Consider the following 21,547-nt stretch of genomic DNA (forward strand, 5'->3'; position numbering starts at 1 on the left):
TAACCCATCTCTTTCAGATTTTAAGTCCATTTAGTGCGACAATGTTTCATGTTTTGTTCTCATGTTCTGTAACATAGGGCTACTGAAGTCTGAAAAACAGGCTACTGAAATATATTTTACAATAGGCCTACCTATCCAACAACCAGAGCAAATGAAAGTTGTCCAACGGTATAGCTAACCAGTTTTATAGGGGCATACACAAGACAACATGAAAAACAGACCTACGCAGGTTTAGGATATCTCCTATGAAATTTATTTCAGTGAACATTAAAGTTTGCATCAGCATAGTTCTTTCTGAAAATATTTTACATTTATTATTTTTAAATCTTAAATATCTTTGCACATTTCTTTCACAATGATACACTTCTTCTTATGACATTCTGATATGAGATAAATTATTAAATATTTTCTTTGCACGTTTTTTAGAGAACAAGTTTTATTTGTTTTATTTACATATTTCATATTTTTTCTTGATATAATTCCATAAAATGGGATCTGGAAAAGGATCCATCAAACCAAAGTAAATACACTGCCTGCAATTATTAATTTTTCATGATTTCTGAAGGTCGTTGAAACACCACAACACTCTCCACTTTCACAACTATGATTGCATTTAAAAAACGAAAAGGAAAAACTGGATTTGGGAAAGTAAAAAACTTCAGCCGAACATCAACTCTGGACCTGCCACTTGCGAGGTTTCTTTTGCGGCGCGTTTACAGAAAAGACAGAGCGAGACAAGTGATGGGGAATGACAAAGCGCAGACTTCTTGACATAACCAGGATTTCTGGACATATATAAACAACAGAACACCGATGGGTGGAATGTTAACTGAAACATCTCTGTTCATAAATCGAATGTTGCGCAAGTCTCCAATTGGCTTCAATGCATGGTTTTACGCAAAAGCGTATCTCAAGTTAGCCATATCGCAAGTTAGGCCTCCTTTAAGTTCCGACCTACTCTCCAATGTATGGTGAAGTTCAGAGCAGGGGAAGTCACGTTGGTTTGACTTTGGAGAGGCAGGAGCGTTGTGGTTATAATTGTAGTCAATGATCATTGTTCTAATGTCCAATCCTTGAATGGTGAGTGGTTATGTTGTCTTGTTTTTACAGTATAGTGGTTGTAATGTCTTGAACATCATGTTGTGCTTGTTTCAATGTTCTATTACCTTGAACATGGAGTTGTGCTATTGTGGTGATAATATCTGATTCCTTACATATTCCTCTTGACAATGGAGATTTGTGGTATAGTGGCTATTTTAATGTCCTGTTCCTTACATGTTCTTGTACATGGATCGGTCGCAGGGCAGCTGAGACTGGGTGGCAGCGGTCAGTTTGAGGTGGAAATGGTAGACGGACAGTGTGATGACGATGATGAGGCCCAGGATGAAGCCCAGGATCAGAGGAAGAGTCTCCTCCAGCTGTTCTCTCTGGTCCGTGATGCACTTATAGGCTGCAGGGAGACACACACACACACCACATTCATGTGTGAATAGATTATAACTGTGTGTGTGTGTGCGTGTTTGTCTGTCTGGCTGTCTGTTGCATGCCAAGGCCTTGCATTAAATCAACTGTTACTGACGTGTTCATCTGTCAAATGAGCTCAACAGAGCATTCAAACACATGCTACATACCCTTACACACACACACACACACACACACACACAGTTATATCCACACATGTGCAACTAAAGCTACATGACTGGCCTGCAACACTAAACTCTAAACCCTAACCTTAACTTTAACTGATTGGGAAATTAAACATGGGTTTTCTGGTCAGTCACGTCCCTTAATTTTTTCCCATCCCCACAGTGAGAAGGTTCTCCTCTATGAGAGAGCCTTAACGTGACATCACTGATTAGTATCAGGTCAAAGGTCAACATTTAATTATATGAGGTCAAAATGTCCCAGAAACAGAGTCTCACTGGTCTCTAAATTAGAAAGGGTCACATTTAAGGGCAGTCAGGGCCTTAAAATAGTTTTGCTCATATTAGCTAAGCGATATGTATTGTTTACATGTACTTTACTATGACCTTATGTCCTGGATCATAGGATGTATTTACTCGATTGTTTACGTTATCATTGGTGGACCGCTCTCTGGTGGTTAGCAGATCTTACAGAATGTGAATGTGTCAAAGGTTAATATGTACCAGATGAAAATCCTCTGTATACCAAGGGTTAATAAACACTATAGTTGAAGGGCACTGTAGCAAAAAACAATCTAGTTTACTGCAGTCCAGAGAGAGAAGCATGATCGCCTTTAGAGGTCACAGTATATGACTACAGTCATAAAGTCTGCATTGAGGACAGGGATATAACTACAGCAATAAAGTCCTAATGACCTCTCTCGCTTTGTCCTCTATCTCTCTCTTTCCTCTCTCTCCTCCTCCCTCCATCCCTCTCTGCAGCTCTGCTCTTCAATCTGCAGTAACACTCCCCAGCCCCCAGAGAGAGAGAAGGGGTGAGGGAGAGGGAGAAGAAGGGAGCAGGGAAAGTGCAGTTGGTAGGGGTTGTGCGATAACTTCTCCAATACTACTTTACGGCAATCTCTCATCATCACTAGTGTCAGATCTCTCCTCAAGATGACAACCTTTTTGATACTGGGCCTTACATTTGACATGTGTGAAACATTTGCAAATTGAGGGGAGTACTACTGTAGGTTGTTGTTCTGTCTGTATCTTCACTGAACATGGCTGTATGACGTTAGGGTTAGATTCTGTACCTTCACTGAACATGGCTGTATGACGTTAGGGTTAGATTCTGTACCTTCACTGAACATGGCTGTATGACATTAGGGTTAGATTCTGTAGCTTCACTGAACATGGCTGTATGACGTTAGGGTTAGATTCTGTACCTTCACTGAACATGGCTGTATGACGTTAGGGTTAGATTCTGTACCTTCACTGAACATGGCTGTATGACGTTAGGGTTAGATTCTGTACCTTCACTGAACATGGCTGTATGACGTTAGGGTTAGAGTCTGTATCTTCACGGAACATGGCTGTATGACGTTAGGGTTAGATTATGTACCTTCACCGAACATGGCTGTATGACGTTAGGGTTAGATTCTGTATTTTCACTGAACATGGCTGTATGACGTTAGGGTTAGATTCTGTACCTTCACTGAATATGAAGTCTGAGTTGATGTCGAAGGGCTGGATCTGGACGTCACTTATGGCAACAGTCACTCCCTTCTGGTGGTCACTGGAGATGAGGGTGAGTGTCTGCTTAGCCTCGCAGACATATGACCGGCCAGCAGGGGTCTCTAACGCTGACAAATGGTGGGAGCTGGCTGTGTGCTTCCCAGCTGTATGGCAGAGGGGATAGGAGTACACAGTACATGAGAAGAGATACTATCTGAGTAGGTAGGTACAAACAGAAAATGCAGGCATGCACACACACACACACACACACAAGCATGCATTTCATACAGAGAAACACAAAAACACAACATGAATAGAAGTAGGTAAAATAGATGTGTAGGCCTATAGGCTACACAATATCGAAATAAAAGTATATGTATTCAGCAAAGATTTAGGAAAGATTTAGGAATAAGTATTGAAATGTTAAAACCTCTTAAGTATAAAACCTCTTTGTATAAGGGTTATAGGAATCCCTTTGTTTATAGAAACACATAAAACGAACACTGCGGCAGACACACACCAATAGGGTGTACAGAAAAGAGGCGACCTACAGCATAATCAAAACGTGCTTTAGACCCATCGATGGAAATCAGAAGCAAAAAATGGTATGTTCGCTTTCAATTATTCTGTTTTCAACTTCCCCCCAGCCTGTCCCATCATGAGTTTTAATATGTGGATTAATATTGAATCCAAAAACGGTGCAGTCGGGGTAGGCTACGTGAATGTAGCCTATATTAGAAATTTTGATTTAATTTATAATCAATGCTTCTCAATAAGTAATGCTTCTCAATAAGTAATGAAGGCGATCAAATTAATTAGCTTATAATAGATCTAATCGAAATGACTGAAATAAATCAGAAGTGACGAAAACAAATATTAAAAAGGAACATAATAATAATAATAATAATAATAATAATGTTTTGTAGAAAGAAAACTGAAAAAATACAAATACAATTTGGAAATATCCCAAGGCCCACGTGAATTGTCTTTCTTTATTGTATCAGTTTAGTGCAAATGTGAAATAATTTTTCAATGAAACCATATCGCTAAAAATTGCTGAGTGGGTTACAATTGCTACTCACGGTTGTATGTGTTGAGGAAATGCGTTTTCTCCGAGGTGTCATAGACGAACTGAACCTTGTTAATCTTCCACACATCATCTCCCTTGCCACTGGTTTCCTGCAACACACACACACACACACACACATACGGTCATTCCCTGCTTTCCAATAGGAGTTTTTTTTTAACCAAATCATCACCAGCAGCAGAACATTATGCGTGGCTGTTATGTGTAGGCGTTGTTCCCCAAACAGATTTTTACAAGAATTCCACAGCGGGTAAACGCACTTAATGATTTTGGGTAATTGTAATTCGCCTCGGCTTGAAGACTGACTGTTACATAGTAGGGGACAAACCTTGACGAAGTAGATGCGGAGTGTGTAGGCGTTATCATTCCACGAGATGTGTATATGGGAGTCCTGGCTCCCGCATTTCCCCTCTATGTCTGCCCCGCGAGGCAGAGACAGATACGCATTCTCCGTGATCAGCTGTAAAGAACAGAACAGATAATTCAGTAGTGTATGATTGATTGTGTCGATCATACACTTGTTTTATTCTCAGTAGACTACTCTTCTATGACTTGTTTCACACTGGCACGCTGTTGCTACAGCCCAGTACAGTGTTTCCAAAAGATCAGCACATCATTTTACGCACAGCCCACAGTGCGGTGGCATGGGTGTCCCATGTGTGTCTGAATGAGAGCAAATTCTTACATACAGCAATGTGACAGTGTGTCACTGTCAGTTCAAGTTGATAGACGAAGTCTGACAGGTTCTGTCCACCTACACATTCCCATCAGTAGGCTAGGTCCGGAGGGTAAAGTGTCATAAAAAGTAGGGCTATTCTAACTGTATTATCTATACAGTTTTATATGCAATCTTGACTTTTACTTTGAATGTACAATGTTCAAGTAACATTCTACAAATATACTGAGCCATCAAATATCTGAGTCGTGTCTTACATCTATCCCGTTGAGCGCGAGGACATCGAAGGGGACCGTGAAGCGGACAGCGAACTCGACCATGAGGCAGGTGGTCCCGTTTTCTCGGACCACGAAGATGTCTTTGTCCGGGTTGGTGGACAGACCGGAGAGGTTCTCTCCCTCCTGCTCGGCCGTGACAGTAAACCGGACCAGGATCCCTGAACACGGGGAGATATAGAGTCATGTCAGCTGTGTAGAGTTCAGTTGGAATAGAGTGGCAAATCAATTACAGTTTTCTAGCGCCAACTATATTGCAATGAATATGCTTAAAACATGTGAGGGCAGCAGATGGAATATAATAAAATATAATCTGTAGAAAATAGAATAATTAACTACTTTATTTTCAGTCAATGATGGTTGTATATGAATGTGTTTTACTGCCAATGATGGTTGATAGGAATGTGTTTTACTGTCAATGATGTTGCAAACTGAATAATCAGCGCATGATATGCAAACATGCATGATCAGCAAAACCAGGGAGCCCAAAGACTCAAAGATTAGACTCAAAGGGACTTATCTTCTCCCAAAAGACAAGGGGCCGATCATATAGCTGATCTTCTCTTGAGTATATTTTCCCACTCAGATGTAAAACAATACACAGCTACATGACACGGTTGTAAGATACTTCATCGATCTCAAGTGAGTGAGTTACTTGTCCACTGCATGCCTTAGCAACATGGGCAGCACATAGGGATGCCCATAGCGGCGAGTCTAATACAACATGTTCTAATAATGACTTGCATTTGACTCTTTTTCTCACAAAGCGCTTTTCACTGCACTGACGTGAAAACAGCTGGCTGTGCTGCTACGCACAAACTCAACAGGAATTTATCGCTCTCTCTATCTGTCTCACACACACACACACAAACACACACACACACACACACACACACATATGCGCGCGCACACACACAAAGACAGACGGACAGACACGCAGGCTGCAGTGTGCAGTCACGACCGAAATATCGTATGCCCCCACACACACACACACACACACACACACACACACACCGACGCCGCTTACCGAACAAACACAGTATAACTCCAGCGCTGTCCAAGGTGCTGAATCTGAGCCGCTCCATTGTACTGCTGAAATGGCTACCTGGCTGGTAGACTTGTAGTGAACACGCCGAGAGAGAAAGAGAGAGAGAGAGAAATAAAAAAGAGAGAGCGGGAGAGAGAAAGAAAGAAAGAGAGAGAGGAGGGATACCGCTGCTCAGTGTCTGGTAGTCACGCTTATATCATCGCAAATGCAGCAAATCTCCAGGTGAATGTGAGAGAGCATCTGGTTTGCTGCGTATTAAAATGCCACGGTTGTTTTGTTAACGCTGTCTGAACGCATTGTACAGCTCAATACTCTCTCCTCTCTCTAAATTCAGACAATGAGAGAGCTTTTGGTGAGCGTCACCTGCGGAGAGGCAGAGTTTCCCCTGCACATACTAAGACAGTCAGGGAGCCGGAAACGACGCTCTGCGTGACTCAGGCGATTCACCAGGGGAGGAAGTTCAGTTTCTCTACCGAAGTTCGTTTCCTTCAAAAAGCTTCGCAGCAGCAACCACAGCTAGTCAGTCCCGGATTGCTGCTGTTTCCATCTCTGTGATTGCAGCTGAGGTGTGTGTGAGAGTGTGTATGTGGTGAGGGGGGCGTGCGTGCGTGGATTGCAGTATGGCGACGTGCTCTCCCTCACACACAGCGCAGTGTGTGAACTCAGTCGTGAGGACACAGCACAGTGCGTGTGTGCGAGTGTCATAGATATTGTGTATACTACAATTTAAATACATACCCCTTGACTTTTGTGTGTCTATGATTCTAATGATTTTAAACGTTAGTAAACACACGACACGAATGACTATGTGTGATGTGTCAGATGATGTTATATCTCTTGTAATTTGGCAATAGTGGACATTGTCAGTGTATGCAACGCACTCAGAAAATAATAGCTGACAAAGTCAAAAATGTCTGTCAACCGTTTCAGCTGTGACACCTCTATACTTATGTCACCTTTACCCCCCCATTCCTTCACAAACATAGGCAATCAAAAATAATAAATGAAAAAACTATAACTATAACGCACTGTAAATGTGATAGCTTTCTCAGTAGACTTTACAGAATGACCCAGTATTCTAACGTCAAGGTTATGTGAAGGGTTCATAACTTACCAAGAAGCCTGACATTAAGGAAATACACACACACTCTCTCCTCCTCCAAACAATACAAACAATTACAATTTTTAAATACCAACGATGATTTATTCATTAATCTTAATGTTTCACAATTCAAGAATATAACAAATAGAAATGCAATCCATGACAACAATTTAAAGAAATGACATGTCTAGTATTGATATTTCACAACCGATATGAATAGCTATGCAAGTGATGGCGTTTGTTATTCAAAGTAAATGTACATAATCTTTACAGTAGCACAGGAATCCTCTTTGTGCTGCTCGAGGCTTCCTCGTGGATATGCCTTTGCGTTTGTCCCGCCCCCTTCCCAACACTATACAAGAGGGCTCCTGAATAGCTGCAGTGTGTACAGGTATTTGTTCCAGCCCAAGACAGAACTGACACACCTGATTCAACTAATCTCCTATAGTCCTCAATCTAGAATCACAATTCTAAGTTTAATAAAGTGTGTTAGTAGTTCTGAAATAAAAGTACTGGGAATAAAAGCCTGCACACACTGCGGCTCTCCAAAAGGACATTTGGCTATTACGCATGATGCACAGAGAAATACTGTTTAAGAAGAATGGGCCGTTTTAAAATTGAAGTCAAACTCGCACTTCACTGCACTGATACTGTCTATGCTGGGCTTGTTACCCACCTGTGGGTGTCTCGTGCTCAGCGGGAACGTCTCTGAACGCGGCATCCCTCGCGGTGAACCTGAGGCGGGATCTCCTCCACACGCGCCCTCCTGCGCCTCCTTCCCGCTCTGTTTAAACGCGGGGAATGTAAACCTCCGAAACAGTTTGTTGCCCAATACCGTGAACGTCGAAGAGGAGCTGGCAACAGGTGGTGTAAAATCTGGAATTTCGGTGTTGGCCGTCGGTAAAACGTTTCTCCACGTAGTTTTGGTTTCGCTTAAAGGCATTTTCGAACGGTCAGGAGGTGCAGGACTGAGGATGCTTGTGGGCAAACTGCACCTTTTCTGGTAGTAGCTGTCGTCAAATCTCCTCACACTAAAGTCAGGTGCTGTTTTCAGTTTGTCATTATCCCATTCGTCTTTGCCTTTGTTGCCTGTGATAGGAGTCAGTAGGATACCAAGACGAGAGGACGAAGAGGCTATTGGTGCAGATATTGACGCGCAGCTTTTGGTGGTTTTGAGGTTGTTTTTGGCCGGCCGGGGCGAATATAGAACCGACATGTGATGCTCAGATCCTCTGGTAAGAGGAGGCAGGTGATTGTCAGAGCTGGTCAATTTTTCCCAAGGTTTGGTGATGGTTTTCGGTTTTGGGCAGGTCTGGAGTTTGTTAGATCGAGGAGGGGGTTTGGGGGTGAGGACACCCGAGAAAACCAGCTCCTGTGGGAATGTGGGGATGTCAATCTCTCTCTCAAACTCCTCAATGGAATCCATTGACTGTAATCGACTCTTTAAGATCAGAGAATTTCTTCTGCGACCCGAACGCCTCAGGAGCCATGTCCCGTCTACTGCTGTTAAACTGTCGCTTTGGGGACACGCCTGGAGAACGTCTGGTATCTTAATGGGATCTAATAACTTTCTCTCCAACTTCTCCTCATTTACGCTACAATCCGAGCTGACGTGGGAAGGACCATCTTTCTGACCCCCAACGTCGTTTTCACGGGTTTTCTTTGAGTTACTGGTGAGCGCATAAAAACAGTCTGTGTGGCCGAGAAACTTTGCCACCTCCACTGCCGAGTTACCAACTTTATTCTGTCGGTCTATCTGAAGCCCCAGTCTCTTGAAGGCTCTCACCAAGAACGCAACGACCGGTGAGTGACCAGCCACTGCCGCATACATCAGCGCAGTGTTCCCCCACGAGTCAACCATCTCTGGATCTGCGTTGTTTCTAACCAAAATCTTCACCGCGTCAAGGTAACCTTTTTCACATGCGTAACTGAGCGCAGTGCGGCCGCTCTCGTCTTGACAATTGACGCTGGCGCCCCTATGGAGAAGCAGCTCTATGAATTTGGACCTGGTCTGACATTCGGGGAGCAGAACAGATGAGATGAGAGGGGTCTGCGCGCCCTCTGTTTTGGAGTCGATGATTTTCCCATCCAGTGCGTCGAGAATGAACCTCGCCAAGTGGACCTTATCGTTCGACATGGCCTCGAGGAGGATTCTGGTGCCTGTTTGTCCGCTGGACTTCTCCGGAAGTTTCAACATGATGACTAAACTGATAGAATAACGGTTTTATGTATGTTGGACACGAAGCATTATCTGTTCAGGAGCAGGTTTGGTGTAACCTCTCTCCCAACCTGATGCACACCGCAAAATCATACCGCCCCTCAAAGCTGTTTTATAGTCACGAAAAGCCATGGCGTTGCCAGGACAACGCTAACATCATTATCATACTTTTTCAGTTTTCTAATGGAATCACTAATAGCCTAATTATGATAAGGTGCTTCAGAGGCTGCACCGCCTGTTTGTGTGTAGGGGTCTGGGGGACTGTGAATTAATTTAGCGCTTATTGAATGTGATTATTGAAACTGGAACAGAACAGTAGCCTACAGCTCATGCATGCCAGAGTTCATTGCAGTAGAAATTCAGTTTTTCCTGTGTTTTGTATGATATCGTACAACAGCTGATTAAACTAACACTATAAAAGTGTGAACAAATGTTATCAGTGTTATTTCCTCATAGTTGCTGGTTGAAATTACAATCTACAAAGGAACTTCTAACAAGCAGGTTTGCATGGGCAGGAGTTTCAGCTTTCCATGGTGACATCACCATGCAATAAAAAAGTGAGTTCCAAACCTCTCTGCCAATAACAGCGAGTTTTCAGTTTCCCTCTAAAGCCCCACTCAGACCACTCCCAGACGGTCCTAGCAAAATTCTTGCTTGAGAAATAGTTATTTTGCTAAAAAGCGATTTTTGCCCATTTTAATGGAAATCTATTATTACAGTAAGTTACTTAGTTGTTACACAAAAATGATTTGATATTGACATATAAACGGCTGCATTGGGCTTTTAAGGGAAAGGTACGTGGGCTTCCCCCCACCCCCTCTCAGACTTCAACGACACAAGGATTCATCTTCAGTTGTCTTCATTTCAAAAGCAAGAACCAAGATATTTGTTTTACCATTTTATAACATTATATCACTGTTTACAGTCATAGAGATATTCTTGGGAGAGTTTCACACTGTTAAAAAGTAAACAGAGTTCTTATACTTTTGAACACTCCAAACCACCTGTTGACTGAAATCTGCAAATAAACCTCCATTTGAGTAAATTACTAGTGACAAAGAAAGAAAGTCTGAATTCAAGGCCTGTACAGAGTTTAGTGGCAAAAATTAAAGGTGCAATACATACGTTATTTCCCTTGTGGCAGCGAGAGGAAGAATAAACACAATTAACCTGACTCAAATCACCAGAAAAGAAGGAAAAAAGTAGATAAATTCTACTTGTTCATCTTTGTCTTTGTTCGGTGCAGGCAAGTACACTAGCAAAGACCCCCCCCCCCCTCCCCTAAAAAATGGTTGACACAACACTATTCAGATGTAATGTAAATAAATAACAAAACAGACTGCACCTTTAAGGTATCCCCATAGGCCAGTAAATAAAGAGCCAGGAGTATAGGTTCCATTTTACACATGGATAGTTTATTGGTACACATACTATAAAACAGTATTAAAGGAGCAGGGCAACAACTGTATTTTCATTGCTAGACAGTACAATATAAATACACTCACATGATGATCCGTACGTCGACAAGCTAAAAATAGGATATACAAATCGAAAAGGAAATCAAAAGCGAAATTGTTCTGCAAAAATAATCTGCTTTCTCAACAAACTAGAGAGCGAAGGTCACATACTCGCACATAACAGAAACATTCAACTAGTGCAAAAAAGGCTCTAACAAACATAATAGTCTTAAACTACACACTATATTTAATATATCATATATATATTATATGTATATTTATTTATATATCTTTATATAAATAACCCCTTATTTTGGCATTTATCATTTGTAAAATAATTTAAACGTCCTAGCAGACATTGAGTGGCCCATTTGAAAGCAATGGAATTCAATTTAAAAGCACTTTTTTTTACAACTCGTAATTCTGCACTAGATATGTGGTGAGAGCGTTCATTCGTTTGTGTAGTGTGAGGTGCTAGAGAGAGAGAGAGAGAGAGCGCAAGCGAGAGAGAGAGAGAGAGCAAGAGAGAAAGAGCAAGAGAGAGAGAAAGAGAGCAAGCGAGAGCGAGAGAAAGAGAGCGAGAGAAAGAGAGCGAGAGAAAGAGAGCGAGAGAGAGAGAGAGAGGGAGAGAGAGCGAAAGGGAGAGAGCGAGAGAGAGAGAGAGGATGGACTGAAACAGAAAAGAAGAGAAAAGAAGAATGGAACAGAAAGAAGACAACTCAGTGGTTCATAATTGTCTTCCCCAGAAACCAACAGAAGCGCACTATTCCCCAGCCCTTGATTGACCAGTGTCACCGGTGAACACATTTAGGTAATTACCTACATACATTCCAATATATACAATATTCTCTCTAGACCATTTGGGTGAACAACAGCAGAATTCAACAGCAGAAACAAAGTTTAAAAGTAGTGATTGTTGTCACTTATGGTGTATGTATTGTCTGTTTTGGTCGATCTTTGTGAGTGCAATGCCATGCAGAATGAACATCTGACCACACAGTTGTCTTTCTGTGTACAGTATGCGCACAAACTACAGTACCCATGATTTCTTTATAACAACAATCCCACAATGCATCTCTCTTACTAAAACGTTTGCCTGTCCAACACTGTCACACGCTATGAAAGTGGCACGGCATGTAGCATTGTAGTTTTACAACTTTTGTAGGCTTTCTGAATGGTCTTCAATGGGCAAATATATAGCGCAATGGTCTTCAGTGCAAAAACGTAATAAAAGGCATCTGGCCGAAGTAAATTAATCCACAAACACAAATAACATTTGATATATATCTTAAATGACTGCGTTTTCACGAATTTGATGATATAATCGTCAAGCCCATTCAAAAGATTTGGGAACTGACCCCGGAAGTATGACGTAATGCTGCGTCACTTTCATACCGTATTGCCACAGGTAGAAGTTAGGCTACCCATAACCACAGATCTAAGATCAGATTACCATATCCCCAAATCTAACCTTGACCATAAATGGGATGAAATTATATCTGACCCCAGACCAGAGGTTAGGGGCAACTTCATCCAACTCCACGTGTCATCATGGCTGAGACAGAGAGCTATGAACCCCTGGTAAATCCATCCCTGCTGTCTCTAAAACCCAGAAACAACAACAAAACGATCTTGTACTTCCTGTCCTGACATGGTTTGTTTTGATATTCACTCATAGCCAATAAAGTGGTTTTCTACACAGCCTTACTTCATCACCGATAACACAGTTGAGGAATATATGGTTTAAATTAAATCACTACTAGAATCCTCCGCAGTAGCATGCTGTTCTGAGCTGCTAAGAGACATGTTGTCAGCTGGATCAGAGGCCAGTAAGGGGACATTAATAACATGTAATAACTGTGTAATAACCATGTAATAACCATGTAATAAGCCTGTTATTACAATTCCTAATCTCCCCAGACCCCCTGCTGGCTATGGGACAGGCGAGAACATTACAGGGATTATATTCCAGTTGAGGTATGGTCAGAAGTGCTTCTCAGGGAGCACATTATTTGAACAATATTTTAATTACTGAGGAATAACCATAGACAGATGGGTGTTTCACAAACATTAGGCTGGTGTACTTATAGGGAGGGAGTCAATGGTCTAAAGATGTAGGATCTTAATTTGATCACCCTGTTGCAGGACAAATTTCCTGCAATGCAGGAAATGTAAAACATGTAGTGTATTTGAGGTTTAAAAAAGCTTCTGAAGTTTGTAATTTCCACTCTGAAATTTCAGACATGATTTTCCACTACGAAAAAATGACCATTAATTATAATCGCCATAATAATTCACATTTCCTTTTGCTGCAGGATTATTTTCCTGCTGTAGCAAACTGGCTCAAATTAAGATCCTACATCTTTATGAAAACTCATTGTACTGTATGTATTGTTGAAAATGGATTCGCATTAGAGTTTATGAACAAGATGACTACACATATATATGTGAATCCATTTTCAACAATGCATACAGTACAATGAGTTTTCATACAGATGTAGGATCTTAATATATATATAGATGACTATATATACAGTGCCTTCGGAAAGTATTCAGACCCCTTGACTTTTTCCACATTTTGTTACGTTACAGCCTTATTCTAAAATGGATTAAATAAAGCATTTTCCTCAGCAATCTACACACAATACCCCATAATGACAAAGCGAAAACAGGTTTTTAGAAATTGTTGCAAATGTATTAAAAATTTAAAACTGAAATAGCTTATTTACATAAGTATTCAGACCCTTTGCTATGAGACTCGAGGTTGAGCTCTGGTGCAGCCTGTTTCCATTGATCATCCTTGAGATGCTTCTACAACTTCATTGGAGTCCACCTGTGGTAAATTCAATTTATTGGACATAATTTGGAAAGGCACACACCTGTCTATATAAGCTTGCACAGTTGACAGTGCATGTCAGAGCAAAAACCAAGCTATGAGGTCGAAGGAATTGTCCATAGAGCTCCGAGACAGGATTGTGTCAAGGCACAGATCTGGGGAAGGGTATCAAAACATTTCTGCAGCATTGAAGGTCCCCAAGAACACAGTGGCCTCCATCATTCTTAAATGGAAGAAGTTTGGAACCACCAACTCTTCCTAGAGCTGGCCGCCCAGCCAAACTGAGCAATTGGGGGAGAAGGGCCTTGGTCAGGGAGGTGACCAAGAACCCGATGGTCACTCTGACAGAGCTCTAGAGTTCCTCTGTGGAGATGGGAGAACCTTCCAGAAGGACAACCATCTCTGCAGCACTCCACCAATCAGGCCTTTATGGTAGAGCGGCCACACGGAAGCCACTCCTCAGTAAAAGGCACATGACAGCCCACTCGGAGTTTGCCAAAAGGCATCTAAAGACTCTCAGACCATGAGAAACAAGATTCTCTGGTCTGATGAAACCAAGTCAAGGGGTCTTGGCCTGAATGCCAAGCGTCACATCTGGAGGAAACCTGCCACCATCCCTACGATGAAGCATGGTGGTGGCAGCATCATGTCCAACAGGACAAGGACACTAAGCACACAGCCAAGACAACGCAGGTGTGGCTTCGGGACAAGTCTCTGAATGTCCTTGAGTGGCCCAGCCAGAGCCGGGACTTGAACCCGATCAAACATCTCTGGAGAGACCTGAAAATAGCTGTGCAGCAACGCTCCCCATTCAACCTGACAGAGATTGAGAGGATCTGCAGAGAAGAATGGGAAAAACTCCCCAAATACAGGTGTGCCAAGCTTGTAGCATCATACCCAAGAAGACTTTATACTGTAATTGCTGCAAAAGGTGCTTCAACAAAGTACTGAGTAAAGGGTCTGAATACTTGTGTAAATGAAATATTTCAGTTAATTTTTTATTTTTTATAAATTAGCAAACCTGTTTTTGCTTTGTCAATATGGGTTATTGTGTGTAGATTGATGAGAAAAAAACACACAATTTAATCAATTTTAGAATAAGGCTGTAACGTAACAAAATGTGGAAAAAGTCAAGGGGTCTGAATACTTTCCGAAGGCACTGTATACAGATGTAGGATCTTAATATAGTTGACTATATATATATATATATATATATATACTCATCTTGTTCATAAACTCTAATGAGAATCCATTTTCAACAATACATACAGTACAATGAGTTTTCATACAGATCTTAATGTGAGCCAGTTTGCTACAGCAGGAAAATAATCCTGCAGCAACAGGAAATTTGAATGATTTGACTCCCTGTCAAAATAAAGGTTAAATATTTGTTTTATTTTTATGATTGTACTCTTTATGCCATTTGACACATACAATACATTAACTAGTTATTTCTGAAGCTAACACAGTGTCGTACAAGACAGGCCAGTGAAAGAACACTGGTCTATACATCCATACTCCCTGTATACACTTCTGGCGGTGTGAAACAATCAAAATCAGTCTCTGGTTTAGCCTTTCGTATTTTATTTTAGTTGATAAAATCGTAGAAAAAATATTGGAATAAACAAAACTATGCGTGAAGGACAAGCTGAAGTGTTTAGGACTACGTGACGTTGGGTTTCGTTTTCTCCTTACAGCGCTCATCCGACGTTTGTCTTTTTTCAGTTTACATTCTTATCAAAACAGAGAAATCTAGTGCACCACTCCATTTTCCACTTCTGTTTTGATAGCCTACCATATATAAAGTGCTCAGGACATTACTTCAACTCTTGTGTAGCATACAGCAGAATTTACATATTTTGTGCTGACATAAAATTAATAACTAAAACATACGTATTTTCCCCGTCCATATTTTTGTGCTGTTATTGATACCTGGTACTGTTAAAAATACAAAATAAAAGTCTTAAGAGTTCGAACAGAAAACATGATCTATTAGGTCCGGCTTAAGCCGTCATGACAACAGAATGAACAGATGTCATAACGATTGTGTGTATGTGTGTGTACGTGTATCTGTGTCTTTGTGTATGTGTGCAGTGACTATTGATATCTGCAAACATTGCTTCCATTAAAAACAGATTAAAAAGATGGATGGAGGTGTATAAAAAGCGGATCCGGGTGTAGTAGAGTGGTGGAGAGATGGAAAGGTGAAGGTGGGTTGTGTCTCTCAATGTTTCGGATGTCCCACCCACCTTCCAACAGCAGTCGCTCATCTTATTGTCAATCACCGGTTTGCACCAATGGCTCCACAGCACAGGGGAGTTGGGGGGAGGGGGACTGACTGTGTGTGGGTGTGGTTCATTGCTGAGGAAGATATAGTGGGATAGAGGATATGAGCTATGCCAATATTGCAGGGCGAGGGAATGAAACGGGGGATCTAGGGGGTGTGTGTAGTGGGGAGTGTGAGTGTGTCTGGGTCTCTGTGTCAGTTGTTTGACGGAGCATTCGGTGCCTGTGTGTGTGTGTGTGTGTGTGTGTGTGTGTGTGTGTGTGTCTTAGGTGTTGGTGGGGCTGTTCAGACCACTGTGGCTGGTCTGGGTGGAGTGTGTGTGTGTGTGTCTGTCTGAGTTGATGGGAGTGGTTAAACCACTGTGGCTGGTCTGGGTGGAGTGTGTGTGTGTGTGTCTGTCTGAGTTGATGGGAGTGGTTAAACCACTGTGGCTGGTCTGCGGTCCATCTCCTCCTCCAGCTTCACCATCTGCTGGATGTCCTTGGCCTGGAGGGAACCCACACACACACTGTTACACAAACACACGGCGCGCACACACACACACCAACAGAAGAATCCACACACTTCTACCAGAGACACTTGCAGTGACATAATTCCACTGCCATTTATTGATTTAAACTACAATAACAGTACAACTACCTAAATTATGCCAGCCCAAATGAATCCCCCTGTCCTGTCCCAATGTTGCAGCATACTGTCACATGATATCCAGGTGTTAGGAAGACTCTCAGTGAAACAGCAGTAGAAGGTCTCCTGGGTCCTTGTGCTTCGTAATACTCCCATGACTCATCATAATGATCAATGACTCATGTAGACAGGACTGACTGCTGACACCCTGAGTGCTGCATATTAAAAGGTTGCCATTTGGTTTCATAACTCTCTCTCTCACTCACTCACTCACTCACTCACTCACTCACTCACTCACTCACTCACTCACTCACTCACTCTCATAGAACATAATCTGCTCTAACAGGTAGAAAGGACCTGCTATAGTGAATCCACTTTGACTAAACAGAGCAGATACCATCAGATTCAAACAGACTGAAAAGAAATAGGAAAACTGGAGTTGGAAAAGTTGACCAATCAAAGGGGAGACAGGGAGGGTCAGGGAATATCCAATGACACACACAGGTAGATCTGTGGTTACTTCAAGAAAGGGAGGAAGGATGGAAGGAAGCATTGTATGATTATTGGAGCAGGGTGTTAGTGCTTGATTCGAGATGGGAAATTTGAGAGGGATGGTGGATTGAAAGAGGGAAAGAGAAGATGAGAGAGAGGGATCAGGGGTTAGGAAGGATGGATGGAAACGCCTACCTTGACACTGTTTATTGGCATGATGTGATTTCAAAAGCTGTGGTGCAAAAACCAGCAAACCATAGGGATGAGAGAGAACATACATGTAACATACATGTACAGGCTGTGAAAAATGATGACAAACAATACAACTATGGTTTGTGTGGTAATCTGATCCTAGATCAGCGGTTAGATACCTGCTCGTTGAACTTGTCCAGTTTCTCTAGCTGTTCATTCTGAGACTTCTCCTGCGTCTCCATCTCCTTCTGGTGCTTCATAGCCAACTAGCGATGGAACGAGGGATAGAGGAGAAAGATGGAGGGAGGAGAAAGATGGAGGAGGAGGAGAAAGAGACATTTAATTTAACACCAACATGTATCATCTAAGCAAACCATTACAAGGCTAAGGCGCTAGTTGATTCACCTCAACAGCGTCACAGCATTATAATTAGTAGGAGATAGAACACCAACCCTTTTCCTTTCTTCCAGGAACTTTTTGGTGTTGCTGCTGTTCAACTCTCTAACTCTCCTGGGAAGAGAATGAGAAGGAGGAGATTCTAAGATTCTAAGAGTACAGACACAGTTTAAGGGCTGTTCATAGGGGACCTATATACTGTCGTCTACACCGAGTATACCAAACACTTACAACACCTTCCTAATATTGATTTGCACCCCCTTTTGCCCTCAGAACAGCCTCAATTCTTCGGGGCATGGACTCTACGAGGTGTCGAAAGCGTTCCACATGGATGCTTGGCCCATGTTGACTCCAATGTTTTCCACAGTTGTGTCAAGTTGGCTGGATGTCCTTTGGGTGGTGGACCATTCTTAATTCTACTGGGAACTGTGTAATGTGAAAAACCCAGCAGTGTTGCGGTTCTTGACACAAACCGGTGCGCCTGGCACCTACTACCATACCCTGTTCAAAGGCACTTAAATATTTTGTCTTGCCCATTCACCCTCCGAATGGCACACCCACCAATCCATGTCTCAATTGTCTCAAGGCTTAAAAATCATTCTTTAACCTGTCTCCTCCCCTTCATCTACACTGATTGAAGTGGATTTAACAGGTGACATCAATAAGGGATCATAGCTTTCACCTGGATTCACCCGGTCAGTCTATGTCATGGAAAGAGCAGGTGTTTATAATGTTTTGTACACTCAGTGTATATTCATCCTGACATAACCCATACTCTCCATGCAGTCGAAGTCAGTTGGTGATTAGCGAGTGGGGCAGTGTGACCCACCTCTCCCTCTCTGCCTTGTTCTTGATGGTCTTGTCCTGGCTGATGGCCTTGCTGTTCTCCATGGACGTCTTGGCCTGGTTGGCCCGCATCTCCTTGCTCTGCCTGAGAGGGGAGGGGACCACGAAACAGTCTGGTAAGGAACCTCATCAACTACACATATACCTGACAGGACAAACCCACAGCTCACAGTAGCCAAGATGGTTAGACTGTATCTGTTGTACTAGGGACCTCATTCAGAGACATCATACCTATAGCACACATCATGTCCCAAGGAAGAACTCTGGATTTCCAGTTTGAGCTGTAGGGTCAGTTGTTTTGTCAGTTTGTGTTTAACTTTGAGCTGTAGGGTCTACTGCATGGCTCTCCAACCCTCCTGGAGAGCTACCGTCCTGTAGGTTTCCACTCCAACCCTGCTCCTGGAGAGCTACCCTACGGTAGGTTTAACTAACCTGATTGAGCTTATCCGCCAGTTAATTATTGGTTGGAGTGAAAACCTACAGGAGGGTAGCTCTCCAGGAACAGGGTTGGAGTGAAAACCTACAGGAGGGTAGCTCTCGAGGAACAGGGTTGGAGTGAAAACCTACAGGACGGTAGCTCTCCAGGAACAAGGTTGGAGTGAAAACCTACAGGAGGGTAGCTCTCCAGGAACAGGGTTGGAGTGAAAACCTACAGGAGGGTAGCTCTCCAGGAACAGGGTTGAAGAGCCCTGACCTACTGTATATGCATGTGTCTCTCTCTCTCACCGTTCGTGGATCAGTTTGAGCGATAGAGTCTGTTGTTCCTGGACTCCACTCAGTAGTTTCTTGAGGTGTTCACACTGTTGGACTACATGGATGTCCTTCATATCCTGCTCTATACTGCTGTGGGAGTTGATCATCTCTGACCACTCCTTAGTGTGCTGGGCTGTAATGTCCTTCACCTGAAGGGCACAGGATACACACTACACACTTATACACTAAACACTATACCATCGCTAACTACTCCTTAAGGTGCTGAGCTGCTGTAATGTTATTCAACTAATCACTGCAGGTGCAGGAGTCCCTTGTTTTTACTCATAGAATTCAGTTTGACAAAGACAATCTATGTCCTTCTAATGACAGAGGGGCGTGACTGTGAACTGAAGGTTACCTTAGCCTTGTGGTCAGTGGATAGTTTATCCACTTTACTCTCAGTCTCCTTCTTCAACTCCAGACAGTTTTCTTCTCTGTGGGGGCGACAGAAAGGTATTTCTTAGATAGGTGGAGACAGGAAAGCACATTCATTTTACACACCCAATGGCTTTGTGCAGATGCCAGGTATACAACGATACATGTTTATGTTCAATGTTTATTTAAACATTTCATAATTAATTGATTGATCGATCTACAGGTCCTGATATTTACCCGTGTTTCTTGATGGCCTTTTCCAGCAGTTTGTCCTGTGTCAGCTTCTCCTTGTCGTACTGAGAAATCATCTTGTCCACCTGGGTGCAGTGGCACTTCTGCATGATGGTGCGATCCTGAAACAAAACACAACATATTACTGAGGATATCAAGTCACAACTGATTTACAGTGAGATACTATTGCAGAGACAGAGACAGCTTAAGATAGCTTGGTCCAACCTTTCCTAATCAAGTCATTTAGCATTACAGCCAGCCAGACCATATACAGTGGGGAAAAAAAGTATTTAGTCAGCCACCAATTGTGCAAGTTCTCCCACTTAAAAAGATGAGAGAGGCCTGTAATTTTCATCATAGGTACACGTCAACTATGACAGACAAAATGAGGAAAACAATCCAGAAAATCACATTGTAGGATTTTTTATGAATTTATTTGCAAATTATGGTGGAAAATAAGTATTTGGTCAATAACAAAAGTTTCTCAATACTTTGTTATATACCCTTTGTTGGCAATGACACAGGTCAAACGTTTTCTGTAAGTCTTCACAAGGTTTTCACACACTGTTGCTGGTATTTTGGCCCATTCCTCCATGCAGATCTCCTCTAGAGCAGTGATGTTTTGGGGCTGTCGCTGGGCAACACAGACTTTCAACTCCCTCCAAAGATTTTCTATGGGGTTGAGATCTGGAGACTGGCTAGGCCACTCCAGGACCTTGAAATGCTTCTTACGAAGCCACTCCTTCGTTGCCCGGGCGGTGTGTTTGGGATCATTGTCATGCTGAAAGACCCAGCCACGTTTCATCTCCAATGCCCTTGCTGATGGAAGGAGGTTTTCACTCAAAATCTCACGATACATGGCCCCATTCATTCTTTCCTTTACACGGATCAGTCGTCCTGGTCCCTTTGCAGAAAAACAGCCCCAAAGCATGATGTTTCCACCCCCATGCTTCACAGTAGGTATGGTGTTCTTTGGATGCAACTCAGCATTCTTTGTCCCTCAAACACGACGAGTTGAGTTTTTACCAAAAAGTTCTATTTTGGTTTCATCTGACCATATGACATTCTCCCAATCCTCTTCTGTATCATCCAAATGCACTCTAGCAAACTTCAGACGGGCCTGGACATGTACTGGCTTAAGCAGGGGGACACGTCTTGCACTGCAGGATTTGAGTCCCTGGCGGCGTAGTGTGTTACTGATGGTAGGCTTTGTTACTTTGGTCCCAGCTCTCTGCAGGTCATTCACTAGGCCCCCGTGTGGTTCTGGGATTTTTGCTCACCGTTCTTGTGATCATTTTGACCCCACGGGGTGAGATCTTGCGTGGAGCCCCAGATCGAGGGAGATTATCAGTGGTCTTGTATGTCTTCCATTTCCTAATAATTGCTCCCACAGTTGATTTCTTCAAACCAAGCTGCTTACCTATTGCAGATTCAGTCTTCCCAGCCTGGTGCAGGTCTACAATTTTGTTTCTGGTGTCCTTTGACAGCTCTTTGGTCTTGGCCATAGTG

At 42.6% G+C, this 21,547-nt stretch overlaps 2 protein-coding genes across 6 annotated transcripts in view; both read right to left on the reverse strand.

Annotated features, from left to right (window-relative positions):
* Positions 1–246: 246 nt before the first annotated feature.
* Positions 247–6,803, reverse strand: LOC121548704 (lysosome-associated membrane glycoprotein 5-like). Its single transcript, XM_041860237.1, has 6 exons — positions 6,206–6,803; positions 5,161–5,339; positions 4,556–4,687; positions 4,223–4,319; positions 3,116–3,304; positions 247–1,450 (listed from the first exon to the last, which is right to left on the reverse strand). Exons 1-6 carry the CDS (start codon positions 6,261–6,263, stop codon positions 1,272–1,274), a joined length of 834 nt encoding a protein of 277 aa, XP_041716171.1. The 5' UTR covers positions 6,264–6,803; the 3' UTR covers positions 247–1,271.
* Positions 6,804–14,997: 8,194 nt separating this feature from the next.
* LOC121548687 (1-phosphatidylinositol 4,5-bisphosphate phosphodiesterase beta-4-like) overlaps positions 14,998–21,547 on the reverse strand; it is a 145,250-nt gene continuing 138,700 nt past the window's right edge. For 2 of the 5 annotated variants that reach the window (XM_045210175.1, XM_045210179.1), the window contains 7 exons: positions 20,045–20,160; positions 19,791–19,866; positions 19,406–19,581; positions 18,663–18,764; positions 17,890–17,947; positions 17,617–17,703; positions 16,520–17,477 (listed from right to left, as the gene is read on the reverse strand). In XM_045210175.1, coding sequence (XP_045066110.1) covers positions 17,064–17,477; positions 17,617–17,703; positions 17,890–17,947; positions 18,663–18,764; positions 19,406–19,581; positions 19,791–19,866; positions 20,045–20,160 — 1,029 coding nt within the window. In that variant the 3' untranslated portion in view covers positions 16,520–17,063. Of the gene's footprint in view, positions 17,478–17,616; positions 17,704–17,889; positions 17,948–18,662; positions 18,765–19,405; positions 19,582–19,790; positions 19,867–20,044; positions 20,161–21,547 lie in introns of all 5 variants that reach the window. The other 3 variants (XM_045210176.1, XM_045210178.1, XM_045210177.1) reach the window with 3 other exon arrangements.

This window comes from Coregonus clupeaformis, chromosome 33 (assembly GCF_020615455.1).
Source record: "Coregonus clupeaformis isolate EN_2021a chromosome 33, ASM2061545v1, whole genome shotgun sequence".
Lineage (NCBI taxonomy): Eukaryota > Metazoa > Chordata > Actinopteri > Salmoniformes > Salmonidae > Coregonus > Coregonus clupeaformis.

Excerpts from the sequence above, each read along its gene's own strand:
- LOC121548704 (XM_041860237.1), bottom strand. The coding sequence starts at position 6,263 with ATGGAGCGGCTCAGATTCAGCACCTTGGACAGCGCTGGAGTTATACTG. Across the intron at positions 3,305-4,222 it reads TTTCCTCAACACATACAACC|CTGGGAAGCACACAGCCAGC; the intron begins GTGAGTAGCAAT and ends TCTGCCATACAG. Across the intron at positions 1,451-3,115 it reads AGACTTCATATTCAGTGAAG|CCTATAAGTGCATCACGGAC; the intron begins GTACAGAATCTA and ends GTCTCCCTGCAG.